Source organism: Acomys minous (genome assembly GCF_964271855.1).
Source record: "Acomys minous genome assembly, chromosome: 3".
In the NCBI taxonomy this organism is placed as follows: Eukaryota; Metazoa; Chordata; class Mammalia; order Rodentia; family Muridae; genus Acomys; species Acomys minous.
Window position 1 is genome coordinate 56,001,529 of NC_140485.1, and position 26,533 is coordinate 56,028,061.

General features: G+C 38.6%; 3 protein-coding genes and 1 pseudogene across 4 annotated transcripts in view; all 4 read left to right on the forward strand.

Moving 5' to 3' along the window:
* Positions 1-26,533, forward strand: part of LOC311593775 (high mobility group protein B2-like) — a 529,125-nt pseudogene that overhangs the window by 284,010 nt on the left and 218,582 nt on the right. The gene's annotated exons all lie outside the window — the stretch shown is intronic.
* On the forward strand, positions 2,164-3,091 carry LOC311593472 (olfactory receptor 4B13-like; the record flags this gene model as incomplete). The annotated part of the gene is given in 2 exon segments (XM_084774813.1): positions 2,164-3,066; positions 3,068-3,091. Coding segments are annotated over 2 exon segments (927 nt in total).
* On the forward strand, positions 6,602-13,067 carry LOC311593187 (olfactory receptor 4B13-like; the record flags this gene model as incomplete). Its single annotated transcript, XM_084774337.1, has 2 exons — positions 6,602-6,659; positions 12,151-13,067. The coding sequence occupies 2 exons, from the start codon at positions 6,602-6,604 to the stop codon at positions 13,065-13,067; spliced, it is 975 nt and encodes a 324-aa protein (XP_084630463.1).
* On the forward strand, positions 18,973-19,896 carry LOC311593188 (olfactory receptor 4B1-like; the record flags this gene model as incomplete). The annotated part of the gene is made up of 1 exon (XM_084774338.1): positions 18,973-19,896. One exon carries the CDS (start codon positions 18,973-18,975, stop codon positions 19,894-19,896), a length of 924 nt encoding a protein of 307 aa, XP_084630464.1.

Sequence of the window (26,533 nt, forward strand, 5' to 3'; positions counted from 1 at the left end):
ACTCAGAGGAAAGATAATAGGTCACCAAGGAGAGACTTGATACCGTATGAGCATATTCAGGGGGAGGAGGTCCCCCTCAGACACAGACTTAGGGGAGGGGAGGGGAGTAGGGGGGAAGTGGGAGGAAGGGAGGAATGGGAGGATACATGGGATGGGCTAACAACTGAGATGTAATATGTATAAATTAATAAAAATGTATTAAAACAAAACAAAACAAAAAAAAAAAGAGTTAGTGGGCAGGTCCTGGCTCCCAGTCCTGTTTCTTTTATCTATTATTTTTGAATTTATACTTAGTAGACAAGTCTGAGCAAAAAATGTATTCTCCATGCTTGATTTTCATTTTTCTTTTTGACTTTCCAGTTATCAAGACAAAGAGAATCATGGGAAAGTCACTAAAGTACTTGAGGTTAATTTTAAATCTTTTTTTTTTTTTATGTCACTCTTTAGTCACAAAGTTTCTCTCTGGAGAAAAAAAATTCCATGGGGAACTTTACCTCTTGTTATAGCCTGCAAGTTAATTTGTTTTAAAGAATTAAAGGATCTCAGCATTTAGTCACAACCTTTGGACAAGAATGAGTGAGTAAGTTTTCTTTCAAAAAGAAAAACATTTAAAACCTTTGTCTTTGCTGTTTCTTCTACCTATCTTTACATTCAGATGTTAACCTCATTGTAGATACCCTGGATTTCTCCTTTATTTTGTGATTTGCCTTAGGTAACTGTTGCATTGATTTTTAAAGGATACTAGAAATATTGATGATTTCTTCTTCTTCGAGACAAAGTAAGAATCTTGAATTGCAATGACAACCACCACCTAGGATAATAAGAAATCTCCATGCTAATGAGACTCCTGTTTTTTGACTTAGTGCATAGAAAGATCACTTGAAGGTGATTTTGGAAAGCCAGTTCACCCTGCTTAGCCTTTGTCAGTTCATCCATGAACAAAGATTTTTAAGAGATGTTCCTCTAAGCCCACATCACACTATTTGCACATGGCTAAGCTTAGGATGACCAGAGTCTGTTGGGTGATGGTCTTATTCACAGGACCTTGTTTGCTCAAGGACCAGGATTCAAAAGCTATTCATTGTTCCTTTCCAGGCTTCTTTTCCTAAACCTGCACTTCTCCTTGAATCATATTGTTTCCCAGTAGAGACTAACTTCATGTTGGGTTGGAGACAATTTCAGCTTATTTGCAACCCATGGTAGTTCCTTCTTGCAAGACAGAGAAAGAACACAGCGTCTCTTCTGATGTAAAGCAAGGAAAAGAGACAGGAAATACGGTTCAGAGTCTCTCCTCAGCCAAAGCTTGTTGAACAACCTTATTTTCCCCTTAGGTCCACAGAGGCTCATTTGAACAGAGTGGCTGCATTTGATGATTTTGGGGGTGGTGGACTTAATTAAATTGGTACTTGTGTCTGATGAAATTTAGAGCATAAAAATTGATGATTTAATGTGAGGCACCAGAGTACATGAGAAAGTCATATCCCACTCTCCACTCTACTATGGAGAATGTTCTGACCATTGGCTAGATCTGGGTAGGGGAAGAATGGGAGGATACAAGGGATGGGATAACCATTGAGATGTAACAAGAATAAATTAATGAAAAAATGGAAGAAGAAAAAAAAAAGAAAAAAATTGATTTAAAAAGTCCTTTAAGGCTTTTTTAAAAATGTGAGCTACCGTTTTGGAATCAGCAAGTAGGAGCCTACAGCTGTATGGGAATTTGACTTCTTTACTTTGAGGCAAAGGAGTTTCCTCAACAGGAGGAGCTGTCTGAATGCACTGAAGTTTATATTAGTGAATAGGTTCTCAACTCTAGTGACTTCTCCAATTCAAAATGTACTGTAAATTACAGAGACCCCACAATGAGAGCCTGGAAGAATGGTTCTGAGACTGAGAATTGATACTTTTTTGTTCATTATGGTCATGTACGAGTTTTTTTGAATATTCATTTTCTAGTTACAAAAGTAAATAAATTAAAATAATATAAAATGTTAAAATGCTAATATCTCATGCTTAACTAGTTTTTATATACTAAATAAATGATAAATATGTACATTTAAAGGTGTTTTATATTCTTTAAAATGCTATAAGTATCTTGAATTTGTGTTAAAATCATTTTAAAAAACAGGATTGTTGGACATCCAGCAGACCTGAACTGAACCCATGGCCAGGGCAAATAACGTCACTGAGCTGATCATCACTGGCCTTTTCCAGGACCCAGAAGTGCAGAAGGTGTGCTTTGTGCTGTTCCTTCCTGTGTACCTGGCCACCGTGCTGGGCAATGGCCTCATTGTTGTGACAGTCAGCGTCAGTAAGAGTCTGCGTTCCCCCATGTACATTTTTCTCAGCTCTTTGTCCCTGGTGGAGATCTGTTACTCCTCTACTGTTGTCCCCAAGTTCATCACTGATTTACTTGCTAAGGTTAAAACAATTTCTCTAAAGGGGTGTTTGGCTCAGATATTCTTCTTCCATTTCTTGGGGGTCGCTGAGATTCTTCTGCTTGTGGTGATGGCCTATGACCGCTATGTGGCCATCTGCAAACCTCTTCATTATATGAACATCATGAGTCGTCAAGTGTGTCACTTGCTGGTGGCTGGTTCCTGGCTGGGGGGCCTCATTCACTCTACAATCCAGATCCTCATCACCGTTCCATTGCCCTTCTGTGGTCCCAATGTGATTGACCACTACTTCTGTGACCTGCAGCCACTATTTAAGCTAGCCTGCACTGACACCTTTATGGAGGGCATTATTGTGATGGCCAACAGCGGCTTAATCTCTATAATCTCTCTGCTTATCTTGGTGTCCTCCTATGCCACCATTCTGGTCAACTTGAGGAACCAGTCTGCAGAGGGGAGACGCAAGGCTCTCTCTACCTGTGCCTCTCACATTACAGTGGTCATCTTGTTTTTTGGACCTGCCATCTTCCTTTATCTGCGACCTTCCTCCACTTTCACTGAAGACAAACTTGTGGCTGTGTTCTACACAGTCATCACCCCCATGCTGAACCCCATCATCTATACACTTAGAAATGCAGAGGTGAAGAATGCCATGAAGAAGTTGTGGGGAAAAAAAGAACTCAGAGACAGAGTGAAATGAGCAATAAGCAATGGGAAGTGATTTAAAACATTAGTCTGTTGTTGATGTAGAGTTTGGTGTTTTGGTTCAAATTCAAATAAAAGAGTAATAAGATGAGCATGGTTCTTCTACTGCTAATACTCTTAATATCCAAATGCTCCAAGGATGGAGGTCAGATCATCTCTATGACATGCTGAATTTGATTGGCTGCATAATTTCTTGGCTCCATATGATTACTTAAAGGTCTTGGTAATTTGAAGGTTCAAAGCAAGTTCAAATGCAGAAAACGTTTAGAAACATGCTTGTATCTTTCTTCAACACATAGTAATATTTTATAATATAGGGCATTATATTATAATATATTATATCATGTACTATAATATAGGGCATATAACATAAACCCTATATTATAAAATATATTAACAACTGTATGTACGGTATAATGACCATTTTACAGTGAGAGGCTTATTATATCACACAGTTAGCATTTCCTTTATTGTTGAGCAAATTTAACAATCTTTCTACTAGCTATTTGAAATATTTACCACTCATGTGGCCTTACTCTGTTATAAAATACTTGGAGTTATTCTTCTTATCAATCTTTATAAAAGTACATATTACCTCTACCTTTTCCTTTCATTTCACTTGTTTGTAAGTCACTTATTTCATCAAAAAGGAAACCAACCAGAGGGATTATCAGGGCTTATGTGGTGTTCCAGTTGTTATTCCTTTTCATGTTCATATAAGCATGCTGCTGAGACTCGCACCCAGGGACTTTGCTCTTCTGATTGGCTGCTGGAGTCTTATATTCTAGGTCATCTGATCTCAGCCACCAGAAGAGACAGTTGTAGTACTTGTGTTATACTGGCACCAAAGAGTGTCTTTGGGCTCTCCCACAGTGTCCAACATTTGTAAATCAAAGTAATATAAAATGGCAGCATTCTACTTATGAATTGGGAAGTAACTCAAATGTTTTCACAAAGAGAAGATAATTTTTAGCCTTATGAGATACTGAAAATTAAGAATGGTAGAAATTGTTGTCATAATTTGAAGAATGAAGGACAAGGTCATATTGTTTCTACTTCACTTCTTGGTCCCTTTATTGTAAGTGACCATGTCACAGCTGTTTCCTCTCATGGCCATTTGTATTTCTTTCTTCAGTGTAGGTTGGTAACAGTTTATGCCCATCTACCTTCTTATATCTCTGAGAATCTCTTCAATGCCCCACTGTGTCTCCTCATTGTGAATGGTTTTGATTATATCCTTCACTTGGTCCCCATTGGCTTTGGAGTTGTGTAGGATTGCATCTCCACACCACACATTTTTGGTGACTATAAACTTGATAGCGTAAGTATGTTTTCTTCTTTACACTTGTAGATGTCTTAATGTTAAAGGTGAGACTTTTACCTCAGTTTCTTAATCCTAATACAGCCGACAGCCTTTACTCGCAGACTTTCACTAACCGGTTCTTTATCTCATTTTCCCATGTCTTTTGTAATCACTCCAAATTCCCACCCAAGTGTTAAGGTGCCTGGAGAGAAGAGATATTGGTAGCAGCCACAGGCTGTGCTCTGTGAGCTTTCCTTGATTTTCCCTTAAAGCCTGTGCTTAGTAGAGGGACTACACATAGCTGGAGATCTTGTTGTATTATTTGTTGAATGAACGAATGGGTGACTGTTACCTTTCAGAGGCAATTCCCTTCACATTCAGTGGTTATGACCACTGTCATCATAGACAGGGAGGCAGAAGTACAAGAAGACCAAGTGATTTTATAAATGCACATTATACACAAATGAGAGAATGAGAAGGTGAGATGAAAATAATGCAGATTTTAGCCATTCTGACAGGTATAAGGTGGAATCTCAGAGTTGCTTTGATTTGCATTTCCCTGATGACTAGGGACATTGAACATTTCTTTAAGTGTTTCTTGACCATTAAGTATTCTTCTGTTGAGAATTCTCTGTTTAGCTCTATCTCCCATTCTTAAACTGTATTATTTTGTTTGGTGGTGTTTAATTTCTTGAGTTCTTTATATATTTTGGATATTAGTCCTCTGTCAGATGTAGGGTTGGTAAAAAAAAATTTTCCCCCAGTTGGTAGGCTGTTGTTTTATTCTGCTATAAGTGTCCTCCACCTTACAGAATCTTTTCAGCTTCGTGAGGTCCCATTTTATTAATTGTTGATTTTAGAGCCTGAGCTGTTGGTGTTCTGTTCAGGAAGTTGTCTCCTGTGCCATTGAGTTTAAGGCTCTTTTCCACTTTTTCTTCTAATAGATTTAGTGTACCTGGCTTTATATTGAGGTCTTTGGTCCACTTGGACTTTAGTTTTGTGCAAGATGATGAATATATATCTATTTGAATTTTTCTACATGTGGAAGTCCAGTTAGACCAGCACCACTTGTTGAAGATACTATCTTTTTCCATTGTGTGGCTTTGGCTTCTTTGTCAAAAATCAAATGTCCATAAGTATGTTGGTTTATTCTTGCGTCTTCAATTTGATTCCAATGATCAATTGGCCTATTTCTATGCCTGTACCATGCTTGTTTCTTTCTTAACTGTTGCTCTATAGCATCACTTGAGATCAGGGGTGGAGATTCCTCCAAAAGATCTTTTATTGTATAGGATTGTCTTAACTATTTGGGGTTGCTTGTTTTTCCATATGGAGTTGAGAATTGTTCTTTCAATGTTTATAAATGATTGTTTTGGCATTTTGATGGAAATTGCATTGAATCTTTAGAATGGCTAAGAAAAAAATTCAAGAGACAGCACATGTTGGAGAGGATGTGGAGAAAGGAGAACATATCTCCATTGCTGGTGGGGAAGCAAACTTGTACAACCACTTTGGAAATCAGTCTGGCCCTTTTCAGAAAATTGAAAATAGTTCTACCTCAAGACTCAGCTATACCATTCTTGGGCATATACCTGAATGATGCTCTACCATACAACAAAGACATTTGCTCAACTATGTTCATAGCAGCTCTATTCATAATAGCCAGAATCTGGAAACAGCCTATATGTCCATCAACTGAAGAATGGATGAAGAAACTGTGGTACATTTACACAGTGGAATACTACTCAGCTATTAAAAACAAGGCAGTCTTGAAATTTGCAGGAAAATGGATGGAACTAGAAATGATCATTCTGAGTAAGATCACCTAGACCCAGAACATGCATGTTTTATACTCAGTTATAAGTGGATATTACCCACATAATACAGGATAACCACACTACAATACACAGATCTAAAGAAGCTAAATAACAAGGAGACCCTAGGAAGGAGGCTTAATTCTCATTCAAAAGAACAAATAGAGTGGAGACCAGAAGCAGTTGAGGAGAAGGAACAGGATGGAAGCCTACCGTACAGGTCCCCTGAAAGATTCCACCCAGCTATGGATCGAAGAATATGCTGAGGTTCACAGCCAAATGTTGGGGTGGTGCACAGGGAGTCTTATGGAAGAGTTGGGGGACAGAAGACCTGAAGGGGACAGGAGTTCCACAAGGAGAAATGGAGACAACAAATCTGGGCCATGGGGCTGTGTGAGAGTGGGCTGCAGAGACTGATGCACCAGGCAGTGACCGTGCCTGGTGAGGACCTAGATCCTATGCTCAGATGCAGTTAATAGGCAGCACAGTCTCCTTGTTGGTCTCCTAATATGGGGAGTGGCAGCTATGTCTGATACGGACTCTGGTGCCCACTTGTTGATCATTTCACCCTGGCAAGGTGGCCTTGCCAGGCCACAGAGGAAGAGGATACAGGGAGATGAGACTTAATAGGTTGGGGTCAGATGATAGGGGAAATGGGTTCCCACTTTCTGAGGACTGGGGGTGGGGGAGGGGGAGAGGAGGAATTAGAGAGGAAGTGTGGGGCCAAGAGGAGAGGAGGGATGGAGCTATTATTGGGATATATATTGAATAAACTAAATATAAAAAGAAAGTAAAGCTCATATAAAAAGATAATAATGTAGACTAACACTACAGTTTGATACAAAAGTGGAGACAAGAGAATGGGAAGGTGGTATTGAAATAGCCTGTTCTCAGGTGAATACTTACTCAGTAGCTAATCAAAACCTAGTGACTAGCAACTTCCTTTTACTTTAAAAATATTCTGATATTTATTGCAGTTAGAAACAGTAGTTATTAAGTTACACCTGTTTCTTCTCTTTATGTAACTTCCTCACTGTAGAACAACATTGAATTGTTACTAAAATGATTGCAAAAGTGTTAGAAACTTTCCCAAAGTCACAGCTTATTTGGTTAAGTTTTCCAATAGGGAAAAGAAAATCCATGGGGAAGAAAGTCTCTTGATTATATGAGTGGATTCATTTATCATAAATAGTCCAAGTATCTGAATATTCAACCACAATGCTTGGATATTTTGTGGATGGGACGGCCATATCAAGACAGGATTTTTTTTTTTTACCCCTGAATGTTTTTGCTCTCATGAATTTTATTCATAGTCTAAAGGTTGTAAATCTAGAATTTCTGCTTCTTGTGATTTGTCTTGGTCATCAACCTTATTTTCTAAGTACTCCATGGGTGTTTGATCAGGGGTCAGATCCAGTCCTTGAACTGCAGTACCACCGCCACCTCATACCCTCAAAGCCCAATGATTCAGAGACAGCATTGCACTATGTATGCAATAGTACCTGATAAATGATTAGACTGTGGCTTTGGGAAATCAATTCACCCCTCTCAGACTTTTGCCTTTTCTTGTATGTTCAGGAGTTAGAATAAGATTATCCTAGGGTGGTCTAGCTAAGTGTGACCTGGGCTTGGGTCTTCAGTGGGAATTCTGCTCCATGGTGGTGATATTGGTCAAGGGACTTCATTCCTTGCAGAAAAGACAATTGTAAGGCGGAGTCTGATACTTCTTCCCTGTCCAGTTTTTCCCCCAGAGCACAACCTCTCCTCAAGCCATGGTCTGTTTCATGGGGGTAGAGAATTTTATGGTGAATTAGAGGGAATTTATTTGAAATTGTTGTGATCTAACTCCTTGTTCTGAGGCAGAGCTGGAGCAAACCAGCTCTTCTGACCTGAAGGTAAGTGGACTAGCATTAAGGCCCAAAGTCAATGGGCTGCTATAGGTATCAGGTAATTCATTTTCTCTATCCCTGTCTCTATGGACTTTCACGTTCACTTAGGGATCTGTCCCCTTGGTTTCTGTGCTTGCTGGTGAGCCATTTGTGCAGGGAAAGAATTTTTAATTCAATTTCTAAATGGATGGGAGTACAAGAAAGGGAGGAATAAATGCAGAAAGTCAGAGTTGGTGAATAAGAACAGGTCATGTTAAAAAAAAAGATAGGTCATCAGATGTGTTGAGGGGATGAAGCCTGGAAACACAGGATCCTACACAATTTTCTTCCTACCTCTGAGTGATGTCTCAGATTGATGTATTAAATTAAAGTTGTATGTAGAGATATTTTCATTTCTTTTGTGGGTCAGAAATAATGTTCAGCCTCAAAGAAGCATAGCTTTTGTAGGTAAATGAATATACCTGTAATTTCTTACAACTATCACACTGAATTTGAACTCTTTTGTATTATGTTTATACTACTAATGATGTATGATTCTGGGTAAGATGCACAGATGGAGTGGTTAAACTTGCTGGTTTGAGATCCTGGCTCTGTTGTTGTATAATTATTCAGAAACTATGAATACAAATTAATTCATTTATCTGTGTTTATATTTCTTCATATGCAAAAGCTGGTAACAATCAGAGGTAGTTCAAAATTTCTTATAAAAATGGGATGTATTAACACATATAATTTAAAGCACCACATATAAGAGCTACAAGATAGCTCAGTGGATAGTGATACTTGCTTCTGAGTGTGATGACCTGAGTTCAGTCCCCCAGGTATGTCACACCATGTGGAAGAGAGAAGAGAACTGACTTCTGTAAGTTGTCTTCTTAGCATCACACCCACACTGCGGTATGAGTCTACACATACATCAAGAAGTCAAGAAATGTAATTTAAAACATTAAAAAAATTGTGGAGTTGTGCTAAGGCCCTAAAAGTATGGCATATAATAAGGACTTTTGAAATGTTGGCTGTTGGCGTTGGAGAGATGGCTCAGTGGTTAAGGGTGCTTACTACTCTCGTAGAGAGCCCGGGTTCAGTTCTTAGCACTGACATGGCTGCTCACAGCTGCTTGTGACTCCAGTTGCAGGACATGTGATTCTCCGTTCTGACCTTTGTGGAATCCTGAACGTTCAGGGTGCACATACACACACTCAGAAACACACATATACACACACAAAATGACGAAAAGGAGATGCTTGCCTTTCATATTCACTAAAATACAAATACAGATTTAAGAAAAATAGTAAACACAATTTTGGATAATAAAATAGCACACTTTTTGTTGGAGGACATAACATGAACACCACGATGACAAAACAACATGCTAATTATTGTGAATGACAGTGCGTCGTAAGGACAGAGAGGCACGACAACTTTATTCTGTAGTAGTGAAATTCTGATTGCGAAGTAGAGTGAAAGAATCGGTAGGTTGTGTTAGGCAATTGCTGGGTAGTGTCTATCTGGGAACTGACTATCAGGGAGCAAACTCAGTAGGAATGTTGCAGAAGACCTTGAACTCCTGAGAGCGTGAGAACTTGTTTTGGTGGGACACAGGGAAGTCTTTGTTTTAAGTCTTTATTCAGTGCTCAGAGAAGATGCGTGCATTCTCAGTGACATCATTTAGAAAAGTCTCACTGTATAAACAGGGCTTGGCTTGGGCTTGCAAGATGGGAAGGGTTGGAGGAGACAGGTGAGGATATTTTGGGTAAGTGAGGTTTTGTGGTGGGAACCATCAGTGTGATTTTCTGCAGTTTCAGCAAGGACTCTGACTTGAACAATGCAAGCAGAAGCTTGGGCAAATCAGAGGACAAATTGTTTAGGGATGTCAGCTTATGAAAAGAATTAATATGAAATTAGAGGAATTTATAACTGTCCTGGCTGCTCTCTTTATGAATACTGAACTAATAAGAACTAAATCTGAGCGAGCAGAAAAGATTTTTTGTTGTTGTTGTCAACAAAGACGATAAAGGAGATGGAAGTTTATATTTGTTACACGTGACCTTGGCAAAACTTAATCCCTGAATTAGGGAAACCCATAAACCTAGTCACTAACCATTTTCAGTATGCTTAAAGTTGTTTAACATTTTTTTCTTGCACATGAATTCAAATTGAGTATTTAAAATATGACATATCAGTTAGGGACAGGAAGAGAGTTGTGGAGGCTCCAGTGCTTCTAGGCTTCAACCAAAGTGACAGGAATAAACAATGGCCTAGCTCTTCAAACGCAACATTATTTGGTCCCAATCCATACTCTTAATGCTTTCGAACTTCTTTTACTTAATTTTTTAATTAAAATATTTCACACAATATATGTTAATCATATTCTTTCCCAAACCCTAACTACTCCCAGATCCACCTCTCTCTACTTGGCCAACTTCATTTTCTTTTTCTTCCAAAATAATAAACTAACCAACCAGACAACAACAATAACAAGCACCTCCTTCCTAAACTACTTTAGAAACACCCACTCCCCTCAGAACCCCACAAAAACACCTAATCTGTTTAGTGTGGGCTAATTACTTCTGGACATGAGATCTGCCCTGGAGTGCAGTTGATACACTCAGTGCCACTCCATGGGAGAGAACTGATTTTTCTCTCTCTTAGCAGTTATCCATGGCAAACAGCTTCTTGGTTAGGGGTGGGACTTTCATCCACTTCCTCGCCTCCACTCTTGGATTTTGTGTGGCTTGATCTTGTGTTAGGTCTTGTGCGCGCTGTCACAGTTTCTGTGAGTATACATGTACACGAACCCTACTGTTTCTGGAAACATAACCACCTTTTCATCAGCTCTGTGTTTTCTGTATGCAATCTTCTCTCTGTTGCTCCCACTTAGCTATGGAGAAAGTTCTCTGTCTCCTTGTGATGAATGTCTCTCGGTAGACTTGGTGGTAGATGGTGAGAAATGACTGTAGACTAGTGCGGAAAATCTGGTATGTTCAATACTCTCAGAGATGTGAGCATTTGTTGTAGAACCGTATTTCAGGGTGCAAGAAGATGTTGAGGAGGACTCTGCCTTGAGTGAGTGAGTACTGAGTAAGTGAGTGAGTACTGAGTGAGTACTGAGTAAGTGAGTGAGTACTGAGTGAGTACTGAGTAAGTGAGTGAGTACTGAGTAAGTGAGTGAGTACTGAGTAAGTGAGTACTGGCGCCTCCGAGGAGAGAAGACAACAGGGAAGACATGGGAAATGGGCAGAAAGAACAGGAAAACTATTTCTCGATAAAGCGTAGTTTTATTTCTTAGAGAGTTTATGGTTTTGGAAGCTTTGGCCTCTTGTTGGTGATTGAATTATGACGGCTTCTTCTGTTTACGCATCAGTGGGCTTGAAGAGTGCGTGGCATTGCTGCCACGGGATCTTTCCTTGTCATCTGTGGCATCAGGTGATGGCTCTGCCCACTCCTTTGTCCTGAGCTTGCTTTAGAGGTCCCAGCTTGCAGAACTATGAGATAATGAATATATATTCTTTATGAATTACCAAGTTTATGCTTCTGGTGTAATAGTTCCCTGAGGAACAGGAAGAACAGAAATGGACCAGAATGGTGTCAAGCTGGATGACTGAAGGGTGGGACCTGTTAAATGCAATGAAGATAATACAAACACATGATCTGTGTATCTATCTATGCATCTCAGCTATCTACCTATAGTATAGCTTGAATTGTTAAATTCATAATGCCTGGTGATGAATCCAAAAGATACCTGAGCTGAAAGTTAGAAGAACTTGTTGTGACTTGCATTTTTTATGTGACCATTCGGAAATACACACTTCTGTTTCTGTTTTCTCTTAATAGCTAAATAAAATGAAAATAAAATAAATAAAGACATTAACTTACTAACATTTAATGTTGATTGAGAATGTACTGGCTAAGTGAAAGACTGAGTAGTACGTACATAGCAAAGCAGTCTGTGCTTTGTAGAATGCTTTCAGTGAAATTAATTTGTGCTATAATCTTTGACTCTTTTTCAGCCTTCATACTCTCTGATGTCTAATACACTTGAGCTGACTCCATGGCCAATGTAACTGAGTTAATTTTCACTGGCCTTTTCCAGGACCCAGAGGTGCAGAAGGTGTGCTTTGTGCTGTTCCTTCCTGTGTACCTGGCCACAGTGCTGGGCAACGGCCTCATTGTTGTGACAGTCAACATCAGTAAGAATTTACATTCTCCCATGTACTTCTTTCTCAGCTCCTTTTCCCTGGTGGAAATCTTTTACTCTTCTACAATTGTCCCTAAGTTCATCACTGATTTACTTGCTAAGGTTAAAACCATCTCTCTGAAAGGCTATTTGGCTCAGATATTTTTCTCCCATTTCCTTGGAGTTGTTGAAGTCATTTTGCTTGTGGTGATGGCCTATGACCGCTATGTGGCCATCTGCAAACCTCTTCATTATATGAACATCATGAGTCGTCAAGTGTGTCACTTGCTGGTGGCTGGTTCCTGGCTGGGGGGCCTCATTCACTCTACAATCCAGATCCTCATCACCATTCCATTGCCCTTCTGTGGTCCCAATGTGATTGACCACTACTTCTGTGACCTGCAGCCACTATTTAAGCTAGCCTGCACTGACACCTTTATGGAGGGCGTTATTGTGATGGCCAACAGCGGCTTAATCTCTATAATCTCTCTGCTTCTCTTGGTGTCCTCCTATGCCACCATTCTGGTCAACTTGAGGAACCAGTCTGCAGAGGGGAGACGCAAGGCCCTCTCTACCTGTGCCTCTCACATTACAGTGGTCATCTTGTTTTTTGGGCCTGGTGCATTTATTTACATGAGACCTTCCTCCACCTTCACTGTGGACAAACTTGTGGCTGTGTTCTACACAGTCATCACCCCCATGCTGAACCCGATTGTTTACACACTAAGAAATGGAGAGATGAAAAATGCCTTAATGAAATTCTGGAACCAAAAGGAGAACTGAAGGGCCACCAACAAAAATATGTCTTGGTTTCTGTGCTTATTGAAATAGGTTTTGTTTTTAGTCAGTTTTTTCCTTTTTTTAAAAAAAGTCGTCTTCAATTTGTAGTAAAATTTCCTTTATGGTTGACATTGTCTACTCTATTTGAATTGTCAAAATCTTCATGATATTCAGCATTGTCTCGGGGATAAGACTTGATAGATCCATTAAGATCAAAGTATTCATCTTCCGCTGACATCACTGGAAACAAAACTCCAAAACTTAAAGAAAATAGAATTTATTTATTTATTTATGTTGAAAATAGAATTTATTAATCTTTAAAATTTGCCTGTCTGTTTTGTAACTATAGATAGATATACATAGAATGTACATATGTATGTAAAGATAGATGATACATAGATAGATAGATAGATAGATAGATAGATAGATAGACAGACAGATAGATAGACAGACAGATAGATAGATAGATAGACAGACAGACAGACAGACAGACAGATAGATAGATAGATAGATAGACAGATAGATAGACAGATAGATAGACAGATAGACAGACAGATAGACAGATAGATAGACAGATAGATAGACAGATAGACAGACAGATAGACAGATAGATAGACAGATAGATAGATAGACAGATAGACAGACAGATAGATAGACAGATAGATAGATAGATGATAGATAGATAGACAGATAGACAGATAGATAGACTGATAGATAGATAGACAGATAGATAGATTGATAGATAGAGTAATAGAGAGGCGTTGGATAGATGTGGTGGTTGGGATGATCTCAGCTAAGATTATTGAAGGGAAACTCTGATCAGAACATATTGTATGAGATATATTTATTATCAATAAAAACATAAACCCCAAACTATATATGCATGCTATATCTTTAAATAACAGAAATATGAACAGTTTACTAGTATTTGAGAGCTCTTAATTGTTAATTTTTGTCAAAGTATTAAAACCTAGACCTGGAAAGACAAACATATTTTGTACTTACTTTTAAGTGGATATTAGTTGTTAAGTAAATGATAATCATGCTATGACCTACAGACCCAGAGAAGATAAGCAATAAGGAGGACTCTAAGGGAAATGCATGGATCTCCCTGGGAAGGGGAAATAGAATAGATTTCACAAACGGACTGGGAGCAGGAGGGATCACTTGGTCGGGGAGGGATAGAGGGAGAGATTTTGGGAAGAGATGACGGGAATTAGTATTTGAGGGGCAGTGTAGAAACCTAGTTAAGTAGAAACTCCTGAGACTCTATGAGGGTGACCCTAGCTACTTCTTCTGCTGGTGGGACTCAGGTACTAACCTAGCAACAAAACCTTAGAGCTACATTTTGTCTTTCCTGTAAGATGTGCAGGGGACAATCAATAAAGTAACAGAACTTGTGGGAATGGCCAACCAATCTGAGGTCCACACCACAAGAGGAAGACCATACTAAACATTCCCTGGATGACCAGGAACTGGAGGCATCGACTACTGCCCACTGTAGAAAGACTTTATGACCAGGGTTGAGAGCAGCCCATGTCTCTCTGTCTGTCTGTGTAACCATAACCATAGCCATATCCATAACCATAACCATAACCATAACCATCATAAGTATAAACAACATTTAGAAGGTAGTTTGACAACATGACCCTTTATCAGCAACAAAATGACATCATCATCATCATCATCATCATCATCATCATCAATTGTAATTTTTACCCTAGCGTCGATGACCTTTCCATCTATGGGCTTTTGACCAGGCATGAATTCCTTCCCATGAACCGGCCTCAAGTCCTGTAGAGACCAATTGGTTGCTCCATAGCCATTATGTCACTATTGCACCCATGAGCATATAGTTCCTGGTATGTCAGTATTGTCGAATGTATGGCTCAGCATTGGGTAAAGTCACTGATGCCTTTTCTCTTCAGCAGACTGCATAGCACCTTCTGGCACCACAAAAGCTGTTCAGCAAGGAGGAAATTTCACAGTTGTCTTGAGATTGATTTCTATATGTCTTAGAGCTAAAATAAGTGATTGTCTTCATGAATAGTGTCTTATCATGTGGTTATTTTCATTAGTGTTACTTCTCATCCATAACTTTTTCCTTCCTACCCATCAAAAGACTGAGTTGCATTCTGGAATATTTTTTTTCTTTTTTCTTTCTACCTCTGTTATGTCCTAAAAGAAATCAAGGATGCTGCATCCATGAATTTAAGTGGTTTTATTTTTTTTTCACAGTGCAATGTCCAGTATCCATAACAGTGCTTGGAACATCATTGAATTTTATTATTGTATTTATTATTCATGATGATAGAAGACTGAATGGATCAACAAATGACATCTGTTTCAGAAGAAATTCCTGCTGCGTTCTATTATTGGAACACTGTTGTTGACAGAGGCACAAAAAGACCAAGTGCTTTTATATATATAAATATGCACAAATACATGAAGGCAACTTGTGAGGAGTACAGGATTGATAGGCTAGGTGAACTATTATTAACATGTGACGTGTAAGCAAAAGCAGTGAGAAGGGGGAAGTGGAGCAGCATAACTGTTTTGCTGCCGTGAGTCCAGTATTGATCAGCCCAGTGCTCAGCGATCTTCTTTCTTTCCTTATTCATCTGTAATTAATTTTTAGTTGGTAAGTTTAGTCAAACACCCTCTGTCTGTGTGCCCTACTTTCAACACTTGATGTTCTTTCTCTCTACCATGTGCAAAACGATATGGAGGCGACAGAAATATGACTAGAATATAGATTTTGAAACTTTCTTCAATCATAGTTTATTTGGCAAGTTTTACTGTAGGGAAAAGAAATTCCATGGGGGAAATTGGTCCCTTGGTTATTATGTGAGGGTTGATTTACTATGAACGTTTCAAGTATGTGAGCATTCATTTCCAGTGCTTGGACTTCATGTAGGTGGGTAGTTCTTTATCAAAACAGGATCCCAGAGACTCCAAGTTTACTTATATTTTTGGTTGTGAGCCTAGCCTTTATTTAACAGCTGAGCCATCTCTCCATGCCTACTCTTAAGGCTTTTATTTCTTAAAAAATTACAAATGAAATACCGATGCCCCGAATTCCCTCCTTTGTGATTTAATATTAGACTTTATCCAGTGTGTTCGCTCTTTAAAAACTGCCAGGCTATTTTTTTTTGATATGTTCTAGGATACAAAGCTAACTCCTTAAACATAATAACAACAATTATCTTTATCACCAGTGATAGCCTAATAGTATTTGAGTGAAGCTAGTTGCCCCTTTTAGGCTGTATCGTCTCATGTATGAATAGAAGGAGTCAGGATAATCTTTCTTTAAATTCTTTTCAGCACTATCTGAAGAGTGACTTAGTTCAGTATGATCTGAGGGTCTTCAGTGAGAAGTCAGCTGGTTGCTAGCACTATCCCACGGATTTTGCTTGCTCTAGGATAAGCATTTTCAGGCAAGAATCCAGTTATTCTCTTGGCCCAGGTTTCCTAAGGCTGAACAAGCCTTGAATAGTGGTTTGTTCCAGAATGGTAGCTAACATCATGCTGACTTGGAGGCACATTGATTGTATCTGAAGTTCATGTTGTCCAATATTTTTGTTCCAAAGAAGCATAAAAGCACAATCTGTTCTCATATAAAGGTAGGTGATGTGATTAGAAGCAACATGCAAAATTTTTAGCTGATGTAGGATGCTAGGCTAGTTAAATATTTTATCAGAGCCATGAGGATTCATTTGTGAGATAAAGTGGTTAGGGGAGAGTAACTTTTTTATGGCACAAAATCCATAGAATAAAATGTAATTATGCCAAAATTATTATTATTTTTTTTTACAATTATGTATTCTATAAAGTACTATTTTGGGATTATCAGATTGGGGCCTGTGATCAGTAGAGGTTCTGTTATTTTACTCCAAGGTCAGTCACATTAGTATATCAACTGTCTCATATTTTTCACTAGCCATGGTCCATATTCTATTGCATGTTCTAGTATAAAGCAAAATAGGAGGTATTTCCTTACCATTTAAGTGGCAGAGAGAGAGCTGGAATGGGTGAGTGGGGGCAGGGAGTGAAAGAAGGAGAAGGAGAAGAAGGAAACGGAGAGGGAGAAGAAGAGGGGAAGGGGGAGGGAGAGGGGGAGGAAGAGGGGGAGGGAGAGGGAAACATTTCCAGAGATAAGGATCATTTCCAAAGGAGTTTGGGATGAAGCCTGGAAACACTGTAGATTTACTCATTTCTCCTACCTACAAGTGATGTCTCATATCTGTTCTAGTAATAGATCAAGATCAAATAGCTTAAGCTCAAATAAGAGTTATGTTTTATTTAGGTACTTAAAATTTCTAACAAAGGTTGTACTTAATTTGAACTTGTCTCTTATGTCTTCCCTATGGATGCTGTTAGTGGATGACTGGTTCATTTATTCGACACTTTGCCATTTTCGGACACATAGCAGGTGCTTGCTCAAGAAAGTAAGAGGGTACATGTCCCCCGTATGGGCAGATAAGTAATATTACCACAGCTTTGATATATGTTTAGATTATTACTTTTCTCCTATTACAAAGTGGTATCAGTTCATACATTCTACGTTTGTAAGAAACTTAATATCTCTGCCTCATATAAACACTGAAGTAATTCAGAACAGAGGCACTTCAGTGAGCAGAAAACATTGCCTTTCTATTGATAAAGATGATAAGGGACATAATGGCTTATATTTGTTCCAAGCACCTAGTGTAGTTTACTTAAGAGTTAGGCAGACATATACACAGGCATGGCAGCATCGGGTGTACCCAACCAAACACGGTGTCATCGCCTATACTCCACAGAGACAGAATCTCATGAAGAAAATATATTATCTGAAATATTATCTGAAGGCCTAATCTCTTTTTCCAAGTTCACTCTGCCTCCTTTGGCAGTGTGGCTAGGAGTGTTTTATTACTCTATCAGGGAAGAAAATCTCTCCTGATCTATACCCAATTGTATGCTTGAAAATGGCTCTTTTAAATAAAACTGATCAGATTTTTTTTTGGTGTTTCATGATTTACAATATTTAAATACTGTGACCTTGACTGACTTCAGGATACCAAGACAGAACTAGTGAATATACAGTTTGAGAAAGAAGAATCAAAGGAAGGTCTGAATGGCCCCTATACCCTGCCTCCAACACTTGTGTGGAGGGGATAGGCTCTTCTTGCAGCATACTGATGGAAATACCTGGACGTAAATTTGATGGCAGCTTCTTCTCTAGAGTGGCTGTATTGGTCTTCATGTTTACAATCAAATATGAGACCAGCCATAACTTACACACTGGCCCTTGGTATCTCACTTTCTGCTGATCACCTTTTCAATTAAAAACTCTTGTTTGATTTTTTTAAAACGAGTGTTTCTCTTTGTGTTTATGGGGATTTAATTGATCACTGGTGAGATATATTTTCATTTCATGTGTATTAATCTACTGATACAACAGAAAATGGATACTCCTTGAGGCACATAAGAAATAAGCAAAGATTAGAGGGGAAGAAGTCTGCCAAGGGAATCCTCCAAGAACAAGAGATATCAGAGTAGAGAACAGATAGTAAAACTGTAGGTTCTTAGCTTGAATGGCTGCCCAAATTCAGGATATGTTGTCATAAGCGTCAATGTACTGAAGCCTGTACTGATTCTGGACCTGGAATTGACTTCTGTCTGTGTGGTTATGGGCAAGTAATCATTTCTATGGATTTCTATTTTTCAGTGAATAAAACTAAGTGAATTAAAATACCTCAAAATGTTAGAGTGCCATATTAGATTCTAAATTAATACCTATTGGATAAAGGAATGAGTAGTAGCTGGGTTGCTGTCTCTGACATCCTGTAAATGGTGTAAACTGGGGCTACAATGTTTTATTTCAGGACACTCACTGCCTGATGTCCATTACTCTCAAGCTGAACCCATGGCCAGGGCAAATAACGTGACTGAGTTGATCATCACTGGCCTTTTCCAGGACCCAGAGGTGCAGAAGGTGTGCTTTGTGCTGTTCCTTCCTGTGTACCTGGCCACCGTGCTGGGCAACGGCCTCATTGTTGTGACAGTCAGCGTCAGTAAGAGTCTGCGTTCCCCCATGTACATCTTTCTCAGCTCTTTGTCCCTGGTGGAGATCTGTTACTCCTCTACTGTTGTCCCCAAGTTCATCACTGATTTACTTGCTAAGGTTAAAACAATTTCCCTAAAGGGGTGTTTGGCTCAGATATTCTTCTTCCATTTCTTGGGGGTTGCTGAGATATTTTTGCTTGTGGTGATGGCCTATGACCGCTATGTGGCCATCTGCAAACCTCTTCATTACATGAACATCATGAGTCATCAAGTGTGTCACTTGCTGGTGGCTGGTTCCTGGCTGGGGGGCTTTTTACATTCTATAATTCAAGTTCTCATCACCGTTCAGCTGCCCTTCTGTGGTCCCAATGTGATTGATCACTACTTCTGCGACCTGCAGCCATTATTCAAGCTGGCTTGCACTGACACCTTTGTGGAGAGTGTCACTGTAATGGCCAATAGTGGCTTAATTGCTCTGTGTTCCTTCCTTGTCTTGGCATCTTCTTATGTCATCATCCTAGTTAGCTTGAGGAACCACTCTGCAGAGGGGAGGCGCAAGGCCCTCTCCACCTGTGCCTCTCACATCACAGTGGTCATCTTGTTCTTTGGACCCGCCATTTTCCTCTACATGCGGCCTTCCTCCACCTTCACTGAAGACAAGCTGGTGGCTGTGTTCTACACGGTCATCACCCCCATGCTGAACCCCATCATCTACACACTCAGAAATGCAGAGGTGAAGAATGCCGTGAGGAAGTTGTGGAGGAAAAAGAACATAGGGAAATGAAGGAGAGCTAAAGGGTGGAAAATAATTTTTAAAAATGTAACCTGTTGTCGAAGTGGATCGGTTTTCCACGAGATATTAAAAAATGGTGACAAAAAATGTAAGGACATCCAATTAATGCCTTTGCGACTTTCCTGAGTAGGTGAAAACTCTGTGGTATCCTGGTGTTACACGCAAGCACAGTGCTGAGCTATCCCTCATAGATCTCATGGAACTTGATTACCTTCCTGATGCCTGCTTTTATCATGGCTTGAATAATTTGAATATCATGAAATGACTATTTTAGCCAAGCAAAAATATAAAGCCTATTAAAAATTTGTAGTTTTGGGTCAGTCCTAAAAGCATGCATACAATTCACAGTGTATGGACCAAACAGATTATATTTAGGCATGTATATATAAGCATGATTATATTCATGTGATAACAACTAGTGAAAAAAGAGGTCATGAATTTGTTTTTAAAGTTATTATAATTACTATTATTATAACTATTATTATATATTTTGTTATTATATAATATAAAATATTATTATTATTGTAATCTCCTTGCTCTGTTTTCCCTGTTCCCACCCTCTCTCCCTTTGAGGTCATGAATTTGAAGGAGGAGGTAAGGTATATGGGAGGGTTTGTTAGGAGGAAAAGGAAAGGAGAAATTTTGTTACTAAAATAAGATAAAATGTATTTTTTCTCCAAAAAATAAGAAAAATGAATTTTAAAATGATACTTAATAACATATAGTTATGTGGTATAATATAATATCTCAAAGCCTGTATGAAATATGTAGTAATCTGTCTGATCAGGGTAATTGGCGTGTCTATCACCTTGCCACTTAGCATTTCTCATGTTGGAAAAAACTACCTATTTTGAAACATTTAGTTGTTAACACTATTAGTTATCATGAAGTAATATAAAATATTAGAAGAGATTCCTTAACCCAGATGTACCCATTTATTTGGTAATTTGTCTGGTATTTGGGTGTTCTGCACTTTGACAAGTTGTGGGTTTCTGTGTTGATTACCATCTATTATAAAAAGAAGCTTCTGTGATGAGGGTGAGAGATGCACTAATATATATATATATATTATACATATATATACATATATAATATATATAATAATATAATATATGTGTGTATAATATATATTATTGATAAGTCATTGGGAGCCAGTTTAATAGTAAAATTTCTTCTATTTCCTTTTGCCTTATTCATTTAAAATACCTTAGGATAATAACTTAAAAGGATGTTATTTACATTTAACTTAGAAAGGAAACCAGCTGAAGGAACTAATCATGGAGCACTGGGGGATAAGGTTATCAATCTGGTTATCTTCTCTTATCTAGAAAAATATGTAACTTAAAATTACACCCAAGGATTTTTCTATTATTCTGATTTTTTCTTAGAGTCTTGTATCATATGCTAATTATAATCACTAGACCATACCCATGAATAATTTCAATTCTTGTGACATTTTGGCATATAAGAAATTATTTTAGGCCATTTTACAGTGCCCAAAATGACATAGGCATTCCAGTTTGACCAGTACCACGTGTTGATGCTGTTGCATTTTTTCCAGTGTGCATTTTTGGCTTCTTTATAAAGAATCAGGTTTGTGGATTTATGTCTACATGTAGAAGAATACAAATAAATATGACCTTGTACAAAAAAAATCAAGTCCAAGTGGATCGAAGACCTCAATACAAAGCCAGATACATTGACCCTGATAGAAGAGAAAGCAAAATTATACAGCTACTGTGGAAACCAGTATGGCAGTTTCTCAGAAGAATGGGACTCAATCTGCCTCAAGATCTGGCTGTGCCACTCTCACACATGCACCCAAAAGATGCTTCATCCTATCACAAGGACACTTACTTAACTATATTCATTGCTATTCTATTAATAATAGACAGAAAATGGAAACCACCTAGAGATCCCTCAGCAGAAGAATAGATAAAGAAAACGTCTACATCCTATTGGGACTCTAGATGAGAGAAGCATGGGAGAATAGCAAAGTAGAAGGATCCAGAGGGTCCTGGAAACCTACAAGTAGAACATTATGATAGGCAGATTTGGACCCAGGGGTCCCACTCAAACTATGGCACTAGCCAAGGACAATACAGGCCATAAACTTCAAACCCCTACCCAGATCTAGCCAATGGACAGGACATTCTCCACAGTTGAGTGGAGAGTGGGGTATGACTTTCACACATACTATGGTGCCTCATATTTGACCACATCCCCTGGATGGGGAGATCTGGCTGCACTTTAGAGGAAGGATAGCAGGTTACCAAGAAGAGACTTGATACCCTATGTGCATATACAAGGGGAGGAAGTCCCTCTCAGTCACAGTCATAGGGGAGGGGAATAAGGGGAAAATGGGAGGGAGGGAAGAATGGGAGGATACAAGGGATTCCCAAGGGATCCCATTACATCCCATTGAGATGTAACCAGAATAAATTAATAAAAATTTTTAAAAAAGAAAAAAAAGTTTAAACCAGAAAAGAAAGAAAGAAAGAAAGAAATGTGTTTTACAATGGAGCATTACTCAGCTGTTAAAAATGACATCACAAAATTTTTGGGCAAATGAATGGAACTAATGGACAGTTCAAGCCTTTTTGGGGCAGGACTTCTTTGAAGGAACATGTTTTTGTTTTTGTTTAGTTTGTTTGCATTTATTTCTACTGGCTAACATTGTACTTTGATAGCTATTCAATTAATATTTCTATAGTAATTTTTTTGCTGTAATGGTCTCTCTGCTATATATTGTGATGAATGCTTTTCACATTTTCTTAATGCATATGTGAAGTTTTGGCTCAGAACTAAACACAGTGAGGGCACGCCCTGTTTTCGATGCACCGCTTGCATCACAGCGTGCTAGGGCTGGAGGAAGTTGGCTGTGACACAGTCCCTCACGCCTCTGCAGGACAGGACTTCATCACTGCCCTCTCAGGGGCTGGAGACTGCACTGGTTGGTGAAGTCTGTTTTACTGGAGCTATCAACATTTGCAGGAATTACCTCCCCTGCTGAGGGTTGAGACATTGTGGGTCTACTGAGAGCTCATTACTCACTTTGTTCTACTCTCACTGGAAGAGAGCCACAGAGGTTTAAGAAAATATTTTCCCATTGTGTTTTAATTATTTCTTTTATTTTTGAGATTACAATATAATTACTTCATTTTCCACTATTCTCCCTCCAAATACTCCTATGTATTTCTCCTGCTCTCTTTCAAATTCATGGCCAATTTTTCATTAATTGTTGTTATGTGTATTATGTATATATACACACATACATATCCCATAATGCAACCTTCTCAGTTTGTATAATATTACTGACATGTATGTGTCCAGGGCTGACCATTTGTTAGAGAATGAAACCTTCTTGTGAAAATTAAAAGAAAAAAAAAACTTTCTCAGTTCAAGAAATAGCGACAGACTAATTATATCATCTCAGCATTGGAGAGTGTATAATCTCTCACTGATCTGTCACGTTAAAATATAAATACCATGCAATTTTTTTGCAAGTGAAATTACAGAATGCAGAAACCCACTCTGCATATACAGCCTTATATTCTTTTCCTACTAAATGTTTGGATATTTCAGTTTTGTCAAATATTAACAGAGGAAAGGGAAAATTAATCATCTAGAATTGCAAAATACAGAGGCAGGAAGTCCAGCACTGACTGGAGGTAATCTAATGTGGTAGTGATCATAGATAGGCCATTGCAATGAAAAACTGATGTACCGAATCCTAAATTTAATTTAAAAAGTTTTTTTTAGCAATCACACGAGACTGTGGATACCTTATAGGATCACATCATTTTGAATTTATTTATATTATCAAAAGGCAGTGAGAAAGAGAAGGATAAACTAATCTGTTTTGCTTTTAGGAGCTCCTTCAAGTAGGCCACATAACACTTTTGTTTTCATATTATCTGAGAAAATAGTCATAGGGCCACCCTTAATGGCTGGAAATGAGGCTGGAAATTGAAGTATTTTATTTTGTGTTCATCCAAAACTATAAATTTAATTTTGTTCTATTCTTAGGTCTCTTCCACAACCCCAAAGAGGAAGAGGAGAGTGGATCAAAGTGTTGTCATGTAGCATCAGATGCCCTGCAGTTTGTTGTGTAATATTTTTTCTACAAGTATGATTTACAGTGGTTTGGTATTATCACACAGCCTAATTGTAGCATAATTTTATTTTTAAAAAATTCATTTAGTCATTTATGTATGAGTGCTCTGCCTACATATACACCTAACACAATTTTCTTAACCAATTATCCATTTTAGGGGTTTGGGTTCATTTAATAATTTACTCAACAAAACCAATTACACACGTATTATATGTGAAGCTTAGTTTTAAGAGCTACTGAGATGATGGCACACAGAGAGCATCTCTTCACGGAGCTCACATTGCAGGCAAACCTTTTGCTTCAAAGATCCTACAGTCTACTTGGGTCAACATTGCTCATAGAGGAAAATTTTATCTGTGCTAATTTTTGGTGACCCATGCCACATGGCTACTGAGCACTTGATATATGCACAGCATTCTTTTTACCTTGTTAAATTATAACTAACTTAAAGTTATATTTAGCAACATACTCATGGCTACTGAAATGGAGAGCAGGAATCTATAGACTGTGTTGTTTATTTCTGCCTCAAACCTGCCACTAACTCTCAGGGTCAGGGTTGAGACAGTTCCTTTTCCAGGACCCCAGTGGTTCTGTGGATAGCTTCCTCTAATCTCAGTCTCTTCACTGATCAGCTCTTCTATCTCAGCTTTAGCTATTTATTGTCTAACTACCCCACCCTCTGACAGAGATGCCAGGGTGATGACTCTCCTAGCTCTTAGCACTACACAACTATTTCACATGAATATATGCAAATGATGCAGCTTTCAATAAGTCACATGTTAATGACTATCAAACTGTTGTTCTACCCAGACCGTTTGCTTGAATCTTAATTCATATGCCCAAATTTAGCTATTGTGAATAGTACAGAATAAAGGTTGATGAACAAGTATTTTTGTGATATAGTGAATTGGAGTCTTTTAGTAAATACCCCCAAATGGTATATCTTGGTCTATTTTTAGTTTTTTAAATTGAGAATAAATTCTTTTTTCACACATATTTTGATCACTGTTTCCTCTCCCTCATCTCCCAGATTGCTGCAGGATTCTCTCGACCGCTCCACCCATCCAACTACACTGCCTTTCTTCCTCTCTTTAGAAAGCAAATAGGCGAAGAAAACAAACAAATGATCCATAAAAAGAAAATAAAAAAGAGTACAACAAACACATAGACAAGCAGAGACCCATAAACACACATAAAAACAAAATAAATAATAACAACAAAATTGGAAACTATAATGTACAAGCAATGGACTAGTAAGGTAGGCTGGGCATGGTGGTGCACACCTTTAATCTCAGTGCTTGGGAGTCAGAGGCAGACGGATCTCTGTGAGTTCAATACCAGCCTGGTGTACAAAGTGAGTTCAGGACCACCAGGGCTCTGTTACACAGAGAAACCCTGTTTTGAAAAATCAAACCAACCAACCAAACAACAACAAAAAAATCCCCCAAAAAATTCTCAAACAAAGCACTATGAGACAAAACAAACAAACAAACAAACAACTCCAAAATAACATTGAGTTTTGTTATTTTATTATATATCCATCTACTGCTGGCCATGAAGCCTACCTTGCCTTTTAGTGTTGTATGCATACCTAATGAGACTCGATTGGAAAAAAACCCCACTATTTCCTTTGTAAGATGTCAATTGGACTTAACTTCTTGATTTGTGGTGGGAGCGTGTGTCCACTTTCCCCTCTTAGTCACAGAACCCCATCGGGCTTAGACCTGTGCAAGCCCTATGCATCCTGCTTCAGGTAATGGCTCCTTGGTGTCATCCAGTCCTTTTGGCTCTTACAATCCTTCCACTTCCATTTCTGCATAGCTCCCTGAGCTCTGAGGGGAAGGGTTTGATGAAGACATCCTATTTAGGATCAAGTGTTCCAAAGTCTCTGCACATTGTTCAGCTGTGGGTCTCAGTCTTTATTCCCATGAACTGCAGGAGAAGGCATCTCTGATGATGGCTGAGCAAGACCCTGATTTATGGGACTAGTAGAACTTCATTAGGAGTCATTTTACTGCTACATTACTTTAGCAGAATAATAGTATTTTGTTTTCCCCTAGGTCCGTGACCTATCTAGTCTCAGGTTCTTAGCCTACAGAGCAGTGTCAGGCAGGGGATCCATCTGATGGAGTGGACCTTAAATCCAATAAGATGATGGGTGGTTACTCCCACAACATTTGTGCCACTGTTGCACCAGCATAAGAAGCAGGCAGGTCACTAAAATATTTGTGTTTACCTTTCTCCCTTGGTACTATAAAGAACATCTTTAATACTGTGGACACTAGTCAGTAGTGATGAAAGATCAAGTTAGACAACAGCTTGACTACTTCTCTGGTTGACAGAGATATGTAAGGGTTGACTCCAGCAATAGGGTTTTGCTATCGTTGCAGAGAGCAACCAATAGCTGTGGCAATAGCCTGAATTGTTTGGGTGTATCCATGGAGCCCCTTTGGTCAACAATTAGATGTAACTCATTCTCAGAAATGGAGGTTTCACTTGGTGGTAAAAGAT